Here is a 16,672-nt window from a genome sequence, read left to right as displayed (position 1 = left end):
CCTGGCTGAAAATGCAGCGCCTCTGTTGGAGCCCCCATCAGCTCTGATAATCACAGCCATGTCTTCAAGGCCTCAGCAGAGTGTGGAAAGTATCCCGCCCGTGACAATGTGGGAACACATACGGGACCGCTCGGCCACAGCCAGCCAGCCACAGCTGCGCATACCTACAGAGCAGGACGGAAGTGCCACATCTTGTGGTAGGGCTGGCACCAGGAACTGGAGCACACAGTTAACATCACCCCTGCTGTAAGGTTCTCATTGGAAACATCTGAGGGGTTTAAGGAAAGGTGGATGTTCAGAGTCCTGTAGGAACAACCTCTTGCAAGCCAGGCTGTGTGAATGCTTGGTTGCATGGTTTAGTTGATTAGGTGGTGTTGGATGATAGGTTGGACACGATGATCTTGAAGGTCTCTTCCAACCTGGTCTGGTCTGGTCTATTCTATTCTGTTCTGCTCTATTCTGTTCTGCTCTATTCTATGCTATTCTATTCTATTCTATTCTATTCTATTCTATTCTATTCTATTCTATTCTATTCTATTCTGTGCCAAAACACCATAACAGAGCTGGAGAGGACAATTTTAACTATGTGTTTATGTGAGGGGCAGAAGGAAAGATGGTTCAGACCAAGGGAGACAAAGCAATTCATGCATTCAGTTCTACGGTAATTGTTTTCCAAGACCTGAAACATCATGGTGCTTTAGCCCCTCCTTGTTAAATGCTGCCTGCCAGTCAATCGGGAATGAAACAAAACTCACACTGGGCAAGAGCTTGACATCCCCTCATAGATCTTCTTAATTCTGTTTATCCTGAACCTTGGCTTCATTGCAGGAGAATGTACTGGGAAGTTCCTAGTGGCAACTTCCTTTACCTGTGCTTTTCCATTTGGGGGGGAAAAAATAGAAAAGAAAAAGGGAGAGAATTAAGGAAATGTTAACAGCTGCTGTGGGGAATGCTCTTCCCACCTCCTAATGTGTGGAGCTGCTGCAGAGATCTTTCTAAAGAAACTTGGAATTACAGTGCATTGGAAAAATAGCAGATAGTCTTTAAAACTCCAAGGTCAAGTATTCTCTGTTTTCAAGAGGGGAAAAAATCCTTTAAAAGCTTTCCTTAAGTTAATTTTCCAGTATAGTGAAGTTGAAGCTTGCCAAATCCAAGTGTCTGTTTAGCTTTCTTGGTCTGTGTCTGGTAAATAGAATTTAGAATAGAATAGAATGTTTTGGGGGGAAAGGTAGGGATCATATTTAGGGAAAACACAACCTTCCATCTTGGAAGGAGGATTTCCGTGCCACAGAACTCTGCAGGTCTCCTCATGTGCCAGGGAAGAGGGGTGAGGAAACTCACAAATTCATTAGTGGTCCTTTGATAAAACAAACCTTAGACTAACAGCAAATATGCCTGGTGTTAGGGAATGCATTTTCCTTGAACATCAAAGGAATTTCATCTAATCTCCAGGGTTTGGTTTATATTAAGATGAGTACCATAGGAGCCAAGAGGTACCTTTTTTTTTTTTATCCACTTGGCCTTGATATGGTTTCACTGCCAGCTTTCCATTTATCTGTTGCGTGCTCTTTAATTTATGAGGGTCCGCACTGGGGATTTGTTTAAAGCCTTGCCTGAAATTGTGAGCCACTCCTTTTATTGCACATCTTCCTGAGAAGATGGGTGTTGTGGCAAAGCAGTAAATAGGGTATTGAGCCTCTGCAACATTTGCTATCTGTAGAAAGGGCATGTCCTCTGTTAAACTCTGATCAATTACATCATCCCAGCATTAAAACCATCATTTGTCTGGCAACAATGTCTTACTTGTGTTTCCATATAGCCATTGGCTTGCAACTGGTCTTTAGCTGGGAGCCTTTCTGCTTCATATGGTCTCTGAAAGACTGTTAAGGTAACCAGAGTCTCTGTCTAAAGTGATGTTGGAGCCAGTGCAATTAATGGATCTTCTCGAGAGTGATGGCTTAATACAAGACGTAAAACTCCTGAGAATATTTCTCTCCCTAACTGGTCCAAGTCTCACTGTGTTTTGCCCCTTCATAAAAAGTCACTTCCCCACCAAGCAAATAAAGTTAGAAGCCCAGTATCTCAAGATGTTTACTGTGATAAGAGTATTTTAAAACTTCCAAGTGGAAAGCAGTGATTTACTACATCACTGATCTGTCTGGAGTTCCGATTAAATTAAAGCCCTTCTTGCCATTCTCGAGTGATTTCTGTGCGTGCAGACCCTGTGTGCCTGAGCCGGCTCCAGCAGAACAAGTGCATCGAAACCTCATGTTTGTTACTTCATTTGAAAACCACAATTTGTCTGAGAAAAGATTTGTGTGTACCTCTCACAGAGGTACCTGATGTCAGTATGTGGCTACTTTCTTAAAGTTTGGGGTTTATTTTTTAATGCTGTAAAGAAATAACGCCTTGGACTATAAATTTAGTTTGTATTTTACTCTCTTGGCCTTTACTGGGGCTGGTTCTACCTACTAGTTTTGCTAACTTACTGAAAACTTTGTTGATAGGATTTCTGAGCATTTGCTCAAAACAAGGGAACAGCTGACAGCCACGTGCATGAGAGTTTACAGGAAAGGATGGTGCTGCAGAAAAGGCACTGGAAGAGGCAATATAGGGAGATGGAGAGAAACGTTGGCTGTTGAGCACCAGGGCTGGTGCTTTTCAGCTTGTTTGAGGCAGAGGAGGCTTGTTTCTGTAAGAATTGTGTTTGTTCTCCTTTCCCACACCCACACGCCTTGATTGCTAGCTTTGGGATTCAAACTCTAATGGCATAGCAGAGGCACTTCATCCCATAGCTTGGCAATTTTGGAGGTTGTCTTCAAGTTTCAGTTTAGTCCTTGAGATCAGAGATTAAAGAGGTGTTTTGGGAGGGCATTCTTTGAGAGCAGGGGGAATCTTTGCACTCCCTTTGAAGCACTGGCTGGTTGTGAATGCCATGAGTATTTTTGTGCTTTCTCCTCCCCAGTACAGTCCTATGGTTCAATTTCCAAGCTAGTAGTTCCAGAATATTTACAACAGCTCCCAGAGTTTTTGTTTGGGGATTTTGAGGAGAGTGAAAGTCAGAGAAGAGGGAGTTCTTTTTCTCTCTCAAGTGGCACCACAATGATTATCCTTTAAAAGTCAACAGTCATTGCTCTTCCATGTTGTCTGAATATCTTCCTGTTTCAGTAGCTTAGATGCAAGGAAAAGCAATGCTTTTTTCTTTCCTATGTTGGAACAATTGCTAGAAAGACAGACTTTTCCAGCAGGATATTCAGTCAAAGCATCCAACTTTTTCCCATCCCTAGCTTTTGCTTTGAAATTGCTGTCCACTGTTGCTTTGACAGGCTGTGATGTTCCCCCACAGAGGGAGAAGACACTGGATTGGTAGCTGTGCAGGCAGCCTGCAGGAACTAAATAGAAATTAGAGTTTTAACACGATCTAGCCCTTTCAGTAGGAGTTAAGTGACCAAAAATCTTGCATTCTGGCCTGTGAAGTGGTAATGAACAGATTTAGTATTCCAGCTGAGTGGCAGTAGGAATGCTTCACTTTAGTCTGAAACTCCACCTTAGAAAGCGTGGGAGAGCTCTGTTGTCAGATTAACTCGCTTCTCGTGCATTTTTTCCTGCACTGAGCTGCAACCAAACATACATGGATCAGAACTCAGATGCTCCTTTAATTTAACCACACATTGGATTTAATGGTATATGGAAATGCATTATTGATCGTACACCTTAAAAATGAAAATCTCTGTGCTAATGGCATATCACATCAGTGCAGGTGAAGCAGTGTGGAAAATGCAGGGGATTAGTAGATGACGTAGAATGCAAGTAAAAGCTGTTCCTGTGCTTTTCTCTCGAAAGATTGAAGTTTGGGCCACGTTTTAGTGGGAGTGTGTTTATATATTCTGTCATTAGGAAACGTGGAGTGGCAATGGCTGTGTTGTATTTCCCAGCATAAAATATTAAAAAGAAACAATGGTTTGACAACAGTTCTACAGGCAGTTGTATTCAACAGTTGGTACCAACAAATGACATAGTCCTGCCTGAAAGCACAGCATGGTTGTCTTTTACTGCTCCTTTACTATGGAGTCTTAATAGCTGGCTGCAAAACCCTTCTGAATTCATTCTGCTTGAAGAACTTTTGTGAGGTTTTTTTTTTTTCCAATGCATACTTCCAGCTGATGAGGGGTTTTTTTCTAAGTAATAGTTAGTGACAGAATCTAGGCTTATTTATTAGCTGCTGGATACGATTCACTAAAATCTATTTTTATCTACTTGAAATTATGCTGTACTTTTGGGGGAGGAAATTAAAAAAAAACCCAACACCAAAACCCCCCCACCACCAAACAAACAATGTTTATTTTTTCTCACCAAACAAGGGTTTAAAAAAAGGATGCTTGCTCAGGCAGGGAATCTTACTTGCGGGTAAGCTCTTCCTTGCTCACATTCTTTACATTTCTTGCCACAGTTTCTGCTGTACTGTACTCCGAAGCCTTAAGTGAGTGTCAGTGCCATACAAGCTAAGCCCTTTTTAGTACTTCATTAACATGAGTGACTAGTTTCTGTAGTCTCTCAGGAGTCTCAAGCTGCACCAGGGGAGGTTTAGACTCGAGGTGAGGAGAAAGTCCTTCACTGAGTGAGTCGTTCGTCATTGGAATGGGCTGCCCAGGGAGGTGGTGGAGTCACCGTCCCTGGAGGTGTTCAAGAGGAGATTGGACGTGGCACTTGGTGCCATGGTCTAGTCATGAGGTCTGTTGAGACAGGTTGGACTCGATGATCCTTGGGGTCTCTTCCAACCTCAGTTATACTGTGAAATGCTTGTTTTGGCGTTTCTCTGGCTTTGAGTTGTCTGTGGACATTGCTCTACATTCATGGCACAATAGCGGGCTTCGATTTGAAGCAGGAGGTCTAGGATGTTCCTCACCTCTTAAAGGATGTTATGTCACACTCCTACCACGCCGAGAGGCTGTCATCACTTCGCAGAGACTCTGCCCTATGGCACAGAGCCTGTTTAACCTGAGCTGATGAGCTTCTATAATTTTCCTTCTTGAGTGTTTTTATCTCTTTTAGGTATATTTGGTGTAAGTCTTGGAATTAGGACCAGGACTACAAATGTGACTGTCGTTGCAAGGAAGCCGGAAGAGGTAGACAGGGTCAAGGATGGTGTTGGTAGTAGGGATTTTGTAAATGCCATCTTAGACTGTTGCAGTCTAATCAGATAAAAGTATAAATCGTTTTCTTCCAGGATGACTTGAGGTCTCCTAGCTGACAGCAGACTCCACAGCTAACACATACTCAGAAGAAGTTGTTATTACTTAGAAAGATTCCTAAACGAAGAAGGGAAAGAGTGGATTTTAGGTGCAAGGGTTTAATTTGCTCAAGTTTGTGACTGGGTCTGAGTCAGCTTCAGTAGCTGTTAATCATCTTTGTGTTGCCCTCTGTCAAGCACGGGTTACAAGCTGTTATCTGTGAAGGAGAGAGGGAATTGCCTGTTCACTACTGAAGCTATGGCTCAGCAGATCTTAGCAGTGTTTATGAAGACCCTGCATCAAAGGAGTGCAAGGCCATGGTACTGGAAGTGAGCTTCCCCAGAAGGACCTTATTTGTATTTTCCTTTGGGCTGTGCTTAGGGGTCAGCCATACTGGAGAGAGACAGCTGTAGCCTCCATCAGTGCCTCTAGAGCTGTGCTGCTTTTTTTGTATTCTAGCCTGAATCTAGGCTGAATTAGCAACCCTGTGAGAAGCTTTGCTGTAACTATGGCTGATATGTGGCAATGTCATTTGTATTTTGGAGGGCCTTGGCAGTGGTGTGCTGCAGCACTTCTTAAAGGGAAGGAGTAAGTACTTCCTAGTGGAGAGCTGGCCCTACATTTGTGGCACCATGTTTTGTCCTGGCCAGTTCCGTAGGGCAGGTTGAGAGGTATCATGAGGCATGAAAGAATGTTATTTGGATGAGAACAGCATCTCTAAGGGCTGGGAGGAACAATTTGTTTCATCCTATTGATGTACAGTGTCCCCCTTCAGGCATGGAGAAACCAATGTTGTGTTCTGGGTGGGAGAGAGTACTGGGTGCCAGTGCACAGCAACTGCAGGGTGCTCAGCCCTAGGAAGGTGGTGTTGCTGGAGTGACCATAGGTTACCTTCCTGCCATAAATGTGGGAACACAGTGAGAAGCAGTACTGAGACTTGGCACAGCCACAAGCTGAACCAACGCTGAGGCTGGTTGGAAGGTGCTGCTCTGTCTTGCTCTTGGGAGCACACACCTCTCTGCAAAGCTGTTCTGCTCCCCTCTGAGATAAACAAATACTTGGGAATGGCCAGCTGCGCTACTGAGAAGGTATCAGTGGCTTCTAAATGGAGATAATAGCTGTCCAGCCAGGAAAGGACAATCTTAGGAGTGCCCTTCCGGCACCTGAAGGGTAGAACTGTCTCCGTCAGGTGTTTTATGGACTCATAACCTCTAGAATGAGCGGGTCCTTTGAGCTCCCACGCTGTGAGCCCCCAGGGCAGGAATCTGCCTGACAGTTTATCCTCTTCTGCCTTGTCTAGTCTCGTATTTTCTTGAATTTTCCTTACAGTACTTTCTTTGTTTTGGACTGACTCAGATTCTTTCTTTTGTGAACTGTTTTGCTGCTGCTGCTGCTGTGATCTTTCTAAGAGATAGCAAATACTTTGTTTACTGTAAGCTCTTGTGCAGTAATTCATGTGGTTACACCATGACACAGAGAAGTCCTTCTGGAGCTTGTTTCCACACCCACCCATTCATCTGTGCCCTTCTCCCTATTTTCAGCAGGCAGCTTCAACATGTCACGTTGGCATGATGTCATACAGAGCCGTCAGATTTGTCATTAAGAGCCCTGTCATCGATAGATGACTGTTTGTATTTTCTGCCTGCCTGAAACTGTTTTATACTTGCTAACCCAGTAATTAAGACTTTGCTGCCTTTGAAACAGGTTGGTTTCACTGCCCCACCTTTTCCTTAGGCAATTGCAAGGCGGTGCCAGTGTCGACGGGGCATTTGTTAGCCTGCTTGAGACCTGGCTCTGGCAGCCAGCACACACAAATGCACGCCTTCTCCCACCACGGTCCGCAGGGGCAGTAACCCAACGCCAGGCAGGCCTTGGAGACCATGAAGGGGGATAGTAATTTTGGTTTACCTCTTAGAGGACTTTCGTAAGAAGGAGGATGCAGGAAGAGAGCATCACCTCAAAATGGCTGATAAAACACTCTTTGTGCAGCTTCAGTTGAATGTGAACAGAGCAGTGTCAGGGTTTTCTTATCATGTAAAACGATGCCATTCTGCTGGGCTGCTGGATTGCTCGACTGCTTTTGATTGTCTTGCAGTAATTGAATAGCCACGCTGTGTAACCTGTGCTGACGGAATTAGGGATGTTTATTCAGCAAACAGATGTCCTAGATTGTGCTGTGCTTATGATCTTACTGCCTTGCATCTTTCATTAGTTAATATTGCCGGCTAGCCAGGCTATCTTCCTTGCACTGACAATTTGTGCGTTTGCTAATGTGTTTCAGTGTCTCAAAGGGAGATTTGGAAGCCTGTGAAATTTGTAAAGTGATTCCGTTGATCCTTCAAATACAAGTCTGTCAGTAGATGAGGGTTACCCCTGCAACATCCTGCCTTAAATTGCATCAAACTGCTGCCTCCTACCAGGAGCAGTTCAGCCCTGGTGACTTGAACTGGGTGAGATCCCAGGCTGCCTCACCAAAAGGTTGGGAACATGTGCAATAGCTTTTAATAGATGCATCCTTCCTGCCCCTGTGCAATGCTGACCGCAGTCAAATGCATTTATCAGAGATGGCTCTGCCCTCAATCCATTTCCTGGCTTGTCCCTTGCACCACATGCTCCTGAGTGGCTTTAGATACCTGGCAGAATCGAAAACAAAGCAGCTTTGTGTTTTCATCGTTCCTACTGAGCCCCTAAAATTGATGTTGAACTGGAAGTTCCTCAGCTGACACAGGCTGGCAGGAGCCAGTGGCCCGGATAAGTCATTTCCAGTCCTGTGTGGGGATAGGGCCCAATATCTCACTTGAAATGAGTTGAGAACACCCCTTCCAGAGGGACAGTGGTTTTGATAGATTGTAAGAGATTTAGCCTCACAGCTATAGCTGTAATGTATAGAAAAGCTGCATTTTGCTCTTTCAATATTATATTGGGTATCGTTTTTTTTTCTCTCCCTCAGCAGTCTGAACAATTGGGCTCATGATACTAAACAGGCCTGGCTTTTGCAGGAAGAGGAATATGACAGATAACTCCCATAAACTTGTTTACAGTTTGCACTATCATTTCTAAAATACCATTTCCTACATCAACACAGGGGAAATCCAGAGTTGTAGGGGGAAGGTTCTACAGGTGCTAAAGTCATGATACGACCCCGAAAATACAGTTGGGTGGCTGCAAAACTGCACTGCTGCACAGGGTTTGCACTACTAGGAACCCCTCCAGGTTTTCTGTTCTGTGAGAGATTACAAGTTTTGAGCAAAATCCTGGGAGTAATCCTGCAGGATTCAGCCGTCAACAGCTGTGCTCTCCACAGACTTCTCTGCAGGCCTTTTCTGCAAGCAGCTGTTAGCCACATACCATTCCATGCTGGGGCTGATTCATGCTTCTCATAAGACATAAATTGCAATTGCCTCTGTGTCCCTTATCCTCACTTGATATTTGGAATTATGCAGAAAATAAGGATGCCCCAAAGGCTATGTGTCTCATGGCAGCATCCTCAGGGAAGGTGATTTTCTGGGGAGCTGCTGAGTGAGTTGTGTATAATTGCCGCTGCTCTAAAGGAGATCTCAGCTCTAGTTCCAGGCTGTGGGAGAGGTTTCTTACCTTAGCTTTTTCCTTGGGAAATGTGTGGCATAAAAGAGCTGTAAGAGAAGAGGGGTTAGATTTCTGTCACCTCAGAAAGGAGATTAGCAAAGGGAGCTGTCAAGTGAGCATGAGATATCCTCTACACATGCTGTCATGCTAGATGCCAGAGGGACGTTGCTGGCTCCTTGGTGACTGCTGCTAGCAAGACCTCAGCCTAGCCATGGATTTTCTGAGTTTCAGTTTGTAATTGCAAAGCCCACTAGTGGTCTTTTTTCTCTCACACACTGTTTCCTCCTCATTTCCTCCTGCTTCTCTCTTCTCTTCCTGCTCTCCTGTCATTCGTGCTACTGCTACTGTAGTCCATGGAGGGAATTAGAGCTTGCAATGCCAGAAAGACTCCTACTTGTGTCTAGATTTTTTCATGCTCTTACCTAACCTTAGATACACTGCTTCTGAAAGTATCTGAAACCCAGAAAGAAAAACTGGTTTAGATAGTCTGCACTTGAAAGCAGATTAATAACCTGTTTTAATGTGTATTTAAAGCACACTAGCTGGCCTTGAATAAAACCAAGTGCTGACAAACTCATTTTCTGGAATAAGGTTATCCGCATATTGGCATGAATAGAAAGATACCTATTACTGACAAGCTCCATGTGCAGACAAGTTAGCACAGCTAGCAGGGGCTGAGAGGAGCTGAGGCATGACAGAGCCTCATAATTAGACCTAGATTAGACATTTGCTGGCGGCGAAGGCAAGGCAAGAACAATTCTGAACTCCTATCGTCGCCTGTAGTGTTTGAACTCAGAGACATCCCATGCTGTCCCAGTGAAGTCAGCAACACCAAGCCAGGCTGGAATGAAGCCCCATTATCTCTACAGGAGCATTGCTGACAAGGCAGGTGTGAGCCTGTGCTGGGCTGTGCTCTGTGATGTGACCAGCTCAGGTTTTTACCACAGCCACTCTTCTCCAGGAGGGTTCAGAGTGGGTGCCAGAGGCACGCAGTGCGTGGAGAGGACCCGCAGTAGTTAAGGTCTCCCATTTCATGATGGTACATACACCCTGAAGCCTTTGGATCATCTCTGGAGAAGATGCTCATCCTCCCCTTGAGCTTGAGCCCAGTGCAGGTTGCCTGGAGCTACTCCAGAACTAATAGCAGGTGAACCCCCAACCTGTGGGCGTCCGAGCTGCCATCAGACTGACTGTCAGATTTTCCCTTTGTCTCGTCATGCAGTGGTGTGAGCTTAGAGTGCAGCTTCCTGGAAGCACACTGTTGCTCTTAAGCACCAATGTTGGCTCTAGGTTTGCTTAACAAGGGCAAGTCCTTGCTGCCTGTGTGTTTCTATAGAAGCAAGTGTGCCAGCGCTACTTGTGTGAGTTTTGGTGGCAGTGTGGCCATAGCAGATAAGCAGGTTTCAATCTCTCGGCTGCATGGGTATTGGGTTGTACTGGTATCATTGCTAGCCCAGGCAACCTGCTGTGTCTCTGATTACACAGCATGCATCTCTTCTCTACTACTGTCATTTGCCACTACAGTTTGAGGATTATATGCAGTTAAGATGGAAAAAACTGTGCACAGCGTGAGCCTTGCATGCTTGCCCGTGCCTGCCTGTCTGTGTGCAGCTCAGAACATGGGCTGAGGGTCATCACATGGTAGTCACCTGTGGCCTCTGTCCAGTTGTTGAGTGCACAGCATTTTCATGTGGGCTCTGTAATGGCTTGGGCTAACAGGGGGTGTGATACAGGAGCGGCACTGATCATCTCTGTGCAGTCCAGAAAGGGCTTGATAGAAGATCTCTAGTATGGCAGGGGTTGCTTTGCTGCTGGCTCTTTGTCATCAGTGTCTCTCTGTTGTACCTAGTGAAGTCAAGGTTAGATTATATAAATTCTGCTGGCCTGTGGCTCATCACAAACTGCTAATTTTAACTGTACAGCCACCTCCCATGGAGCAGGCTGGTTGGGTACCTGTGGATCAAACACTACGAAGGATTTTCTGATCTCTCTCGTTTCTATGGGCGCAAAGGATTGTTGCAGATGGGAAGAGATTTCTTGCACACATCTGGCTTCAGGTTTGCCTTTAGCTATGTGCTAAGCCTCCACACAGACTTTGGACAAAGCTGGCTGGGTAATGCTTAGCTCAGTGCATTCTTTGTAAAATCCTGAACAAACCAAAAAAGATTGTCAATGGTAATCATGGTGATTAGATAGATCACTTCAGGGTTTTCAGCTTCCCCAGCGTAAACATCTGCTTTCAATACTGTAAATAGCAAGGTGCTGCACTTCAGGCAAGCTTGGCCTCACTCCAAGGGAATGTCATTGTTTACTGTTTTTCCTGTGTATCTTCCTTTGCTATTCAATGTACACCATGCAGTACTTTGGTGTGTACCCTTCCTTTGTTTCTCTTCAGCCATGTAGGAGTATGCGCTGTGATTGCTCAGTATTGAATGCTTCTGCTGTTTGCTGCTGAATGCTAGCTCTGGTGTCATTCCAGTTAAGCTCTATGTACCTTTTGTCTTTGAAAATCAATGGAAAGCAAATTAAAAAAAGGCCTAGTTTTCATGGTGCCTTTCATTAAAAAAAAAAAAAAAAAAATTCAATTTATGTTTGCTTGTGATGAGAGAGGTTTCTAGGGAGGCCAGTCTGGGAGAGAAAATATGGTTTGTGCTTTTAATAAGCATCAGGAAGTGGTGGTTTTTTTTCCTTTAGGAAACCTTGAATGCTTCATAGTCACTCTCATCTAAACAGAAAAACGGTATTCCAGGGCATTGCTTTGTTTGCAGCAGATGTTGCCTTGCGCTGCAGAGTCTTGATTTGCAAACAAGTCAAGGGTCTTGGGGGAGTCTCCTGAGATCTTGGGGAGAAGTAGGCAAGACTAGCCATCACAGGCTGTGCTCGTGCTGCAGGTATGGCAGAGCAGGTAGAAGAAAACATCTAAGGTGGCCTGTTGCTAGTACTTTCCTGTCAGGAGTAAGTGGTATGGTTCCAGATGTGTGGTGATAGCAGGAAAAATCAGACTGCAGCAAGTTCAGGCTCCTGAGATTTGGGAAGATGCTGGTGTTTGTTTAAACGCCGCAGTGAGCCAGGAGCCTTGCGGAATTGGATTTGCCAAAGGTTTGCTTAAGTTCCCTTAAAACTGGGGAAAAAGAAGCATACTGAAAATAATTGAGTTTCTCTTGCTTTAAAAGCTTCTTAATGTTCTTCAAGTTGTCGGTTTGGGGGTTTGTTGGGTTTTTTCCTTCCTTTTCTTTTATCTTCTTTTATTATTGTTTTTTCTGTGACAATACGTCCTTTTGATTGCAGTTCAGGCCTGGAGTCCAGTACATCTTGCCACAGAATGAGTAAATGAGCTCTGCTCTGCAGCTGCTATTGAATGACGGTGTCAGAGCATGCCTTGGCTTATCAGTGAACGCTGCCTAATGTATTCCACCCAGCCTACCTGAGCAGGCTTCGCAGCTGCAAACCCAATTAACTGTTTTTGTACCAATGAATGGTTGTAGCAGGGCTTCATCTTACAGCATTTCAGTAAGAGCTGAAATACCTGCACCCCCCCTTGCTCTCTGCAGCCCTGAAAATGCACCAGGAGCTTGCCGTGACAGAGTCTGGCAAGACGGCTCATGAGCAGAGCGTGGCTCATTAGCTTTATACTCATTAGTTTCTAAAAGCCTTCTGAATCAGATCTGGGGGCATGAGGAAGAGATTTACTGTCTATCCTACAAGTGTGACAGAATGTTTCTAGTCAAAAAAAGAGAGAATGGGCCTCTCTGGACCGTTCTAAGGGGTTTTATTGTTTAGCTGTTGTTTTTCAAGATGCCTCAAACTATTTTGTTTTGTGTTTGTCTGTTATCTTCAGCTCAGTCCCCCCACAAAAAGGCAAATACCTGCTTTTACTGAATTATTAACAACAATAGATGAAGCCTACGTATCAATGAAAATTATGGACCTTTCCCAAGGCAATTGATTTAAACGGAGTTAAATTTAGTGGAAGCTTCTCTCGGTGTAATGAATGCTCATTATAGAGCCTAATGTGCTTTAAGGGCTTGAAAACCTTCTCAGTAGGGAAGTCAGGCTGCTGTTTTCCAGCAGAGTCGCAGATGCTGTACCACGGCACCGCTGTCACTACAGCCGTATCCCATTGCTACACATTTCTCTTTAACCTTGTGTGTGTGTTTCCCTCTTGCAGAAGACCACCTCCCAGCTGGCTTCCCGACCATTGACATGGGCCCACAGCTGAAGGTGGTGGAAAAGGCCCGCACAGCCACAATGCTCTGTGCTGCCAGCGGAAACCCTGACCCTGAAATCTCCTGGTTCAAGGATTTCCTGCCTGTCGACACTGCAACTAGCAATGGGCGAATTAAGCAGCTCCGCTCGGGTAAGGCAGCAAAGCAAGTAAGCTTCCCCTGCCTCCCCTCGCTCTTCCTCCCTTTCTCGTTACTTGCCACTGGTGTGTCTTTTTCTCTGAAATGCCATTCTAAAGCCAAATGTCAGTGTGGTTTAAGCTTGTTTCTTCTACAATATAAAAACAGGTTTTGGAGGTGATTGTCTCTGGCAGAGTATCGTGGCTTAAAAGGAGATGTTAGAGTGGATATGCCTTTTGGAGCATCACCTGGATTCCTTCTTTGGTAGACCATGTTGACATTGCCCCAAATCTTTGGTAGTCTCAGACATTTCACTGCCAACTCAACAGGTCTCAGATATTTTTTGCTAGGAGCACATTGCCAATCAGGACAATAAGATACTGGGTGAGACTTCACAATCAGTGGTCACATACTGCTTCACTCCTTACATAGACTCTGCAAGACAGTGCTCTGCTGTCTGTTGAGATCTTTATCACTCTTGCTATGTGACATCACAAGAAGAAAGAAAAATCCAAGCAGCAGCACTTCTGTGGATTTCAAAGGAAGGTGGACACAGCTTTGAAATACAACTCTTTGGGGGTTTTGCTTTTGTTTTTGTTGTGGTTTTTGTTTGTTTGATGAGCCAAATACAAGTTTTTGCAGTACAGACTGTTAGTTCTTGTGAGTGGCTAAGAATGCACTAATTTGAGCAAGGAACTTTTGGTTTTCTGCTGCACTTCTAGGTCTCCCAGGACTGTGAGGCCCATTAGAGAAGTAAAGAAAATAAAGCATCACTATTTTCACTGATGAAGTGCAGCTCCCCAGCGTGAATTGTAGTGGCTATTTAACAGTGCACAACAGCACTATGCAGCAGCTTTAGTCTGCGGGGAAAAAAGCCCCCATTACCCTACAGGAAATACATATGGGAAGAGAATTGGAACAACTTTGGTCTAGAAGGGTCTCATGCTTAAATAAGAGGCGGGCTTCCTTGCCTGGGCACTCAAAATCTGTTTGTTATGAGTGCTGCTGCCAGGGTAACACCATCTTCCTCCTAGCAAGGTGAACATCTTGACACATTTCCCCATAGTAGGAGCCCTCTGCATAAATTTGATGATACTTGGATGATAAGAAGTAGGCTTGTACTTGGGGGAGTGGGTAATGAAACATCACTCTTGTCAAAAATAGACTCCAGCCTGACACTCCTGATCCCACCTTGATGTACAGTGAGCACTAATTATACTAATGCATTTATAGCTTATGAAATTTCCCAGTGACCTTTAGCTTGTCTCCCCCACAACATGGTTTAATCTTGATCTGTTTGTGCTGAAAGAAAATATCACACTTGTTAATTATTCTGAGGAGCTTTAGGAAGCCATCAGTAGGAAAGTGCACATGGATGTGTTTCACTTCATAGCTGACTAAATCAACATCAGAAATTACCATAAAAGAGCAGCAAGGCAGCTCCTGATGCACTTGCTGTATGTTCTCCAGTCTTCTTTTCACAGGCTTCTCTACCAGCTGCTTCACGAGTTTGGTGAGATAGAAAGTTTAAAAACAAACTAGTAAACCCTGTCACTGAGTACAAGTTTTGCTTCCTATTCACTGTTCTTGAGCAAGAGCTCAATTGAATAGTTCACCTGGGATTCAAACTGTAGAGCTGGCTGCTTGCTGAAGGCACAGTAACTGCCAAGGGAAGCATCAAGGGAACCTTTTAGAAATCAATGAGCAGCACACATCCTCAAACTCACCGAAGAAATTGATTAGCACTGTGATGTAATAAGGGAGGTCTCCACAGTTTAATGTAAGAGACTTCCAATTATGAGTAAAGGTTTATTTTCAGAGACCTGGTGATACAATGCCAAGATTCACCAGCATTCTGCTCCACCCTGACAGGAGATGGGAGCAAGAAGTTTACTGCTTCTCAGGGGCCAGAGATTGTGGCTTTTTCCTGTATTTGCAGTTGGTATGAAGCAGGGCTTGCACTTTGAAGTGCCTGAGTCCCGCTTACCTGACTGCAGTCACCATGTCTGAGCAAAGTGATGGGTTGGGCAGACTCATCCATTGTGCAAGATACTAATTGAGCTCTCCAGTGCTACACCATAGTGGGGCAGAGTTGTTTTTCAAAGAGGAAAAAAAAAGAGAGAGAGAGAAAGAAAAAAAGACAACTATTTAAATAGAGACCTCATTATATGGGAGATTTTAATAGTTTGCAAAGTCTCTGCTCCATTAAGATCATATCTTACAGCCAGTCTGGCATATCTGCATGAATGTCAGTTTGTACTATCTCAATCTAAATACATGCTCATTTGATTTCATTTAATTAAAACCCAATAAAAGCTAGACAGATGTAATATAGTTAAAATAGCTACAGCATGGTGTGAGCCCTGCGTTGCATAGACAGAGTGTCCGACCTTCAATGGGTACATAATATATTATTATTCAGACGTACCAAATGTAGGTCATAAAGGTCAAAGCAGCTTTGGAGTCTGACATAAAGAGGGAGCTGAGGGATAGTTTAATTTCGTCAGGTTCCTAGTGTGGAATAAATAGCTAGAGGTGAAGAAGCAGCATGTTTGGGAAAGGTGCTCTCTTCTGACACTCACAGTTATGTGGGTTGGGAGTGCTCTGGGGGCTTTGGGCAGATCTCTGAACTTGTACTCAGATCATGCACCCAAGGGTGTGCTGAATGTCAGTTTCTAGAGGTCTGTTCATCTTCTGTCAAGGTACTAGAGGGGTTATGGTTTAAGACAACCAAGCTGTTATATTAGACTCTTTAACCCCAGGGGACTGGAGGACTCGTGATGCCTTTGTCAGGAGCAAATACACAGCTTATAAATCTGCCCTGTGTCCTACCATCCCTCGTTTGCTAATTAATCTGCATGTCTGTAGATGGATTTTTCTCATTAAACCTTGAGACATTTGGCATAACTCTTTAAATTTAGACAACTTTTTTCCCCTTTTCTCCCCAATACCAAGATCTTTCCTGAAAATAATGCTTAGTTATTTTTGAAGTCCAGCTCTTGGGTAGTTTTGCCAGTATGTGTTGGGCTAATTGTTCTAGAGATGAGAGTGCAAATAAATGCAGGTTTTAATTTCCATTATCACAGACCAAAGCAAAAGCAAGGTCTTTGGCTCATGCTGGCAGTAGCAAAATTCTTCCTTGCTCATCTCGCTGATACTTCCCATGTCTTGTGGAGAGGCTGCTTTTCTGCAAATTCAGTGGTTCTGGACAGATCCCTCTTCTTCCCCAGGGTGCATAGGTTCAGTCACTGCCTCTCAAGTCACTGACACAGGATCTGAGGCTCACTCTGGGCTGGGAAACCTCTCCAGCCTGCTAGCTCATTTAAAACCTGTTTGGCTGACCTGATTTTAGAATTACCTGGACATCATAGTATTGCAGGTGAGTTCTGGCAGCAGGAGTCAGTACTACACGTCTAACCACGTTTTCAGATTATTTGATGATGTGCCAGAAACTCTCACAATACAGATCAGATAGCACCGATCCTTCAGAGTTCTTCTGTAAAGATTCTTGGA

General features: G+C 44.3%; 1 protein-coding gene across 18 annotated transcripts in view; it reads left to right on the top strand.

Annotated features, from left to right (window-relative positions):
- PTPRF (protein tyrosine phosphatase receptor type F) overlaps nt 1–16,672 on the top strand; it is a 416,351-nt gene that overhangs the window by 293,162 nt on the left and 106,517 nt on the right. For all 18 annotated transcript variants that reach the window (XM_054165224.1, XM_054165218.1, XM_054165223.1 and 15 more), the window contains exon 6: nt 12,985–13,173. In XM_054165224.1, coding sequence (XP_054021199.1) covers nt 12,985–13,173 — 189 coding nt within the window. The remainder of the gene's footprint in view (nt 1–12,984; nt 13,174–16,672) is intronic.

The sequence above is a fragment of the Dryobates pubescens genome, chromosome 11, assembly GCF_014839835.1.
Source record: "Dryobates pubescens isolate bDryPub1 chromosome 11, bDryPub1.pri, whole genome shotgun sequence".
Classification (NCBI taxonomy): Eukaryota; Metazoa; Chordata; class Aves; order Piciformes; family Picidae; genus Dryobates; species Dryobates pubescens.
This window is presented reverse-complemented; position numbering and strand designations above follow the sequence as displayed.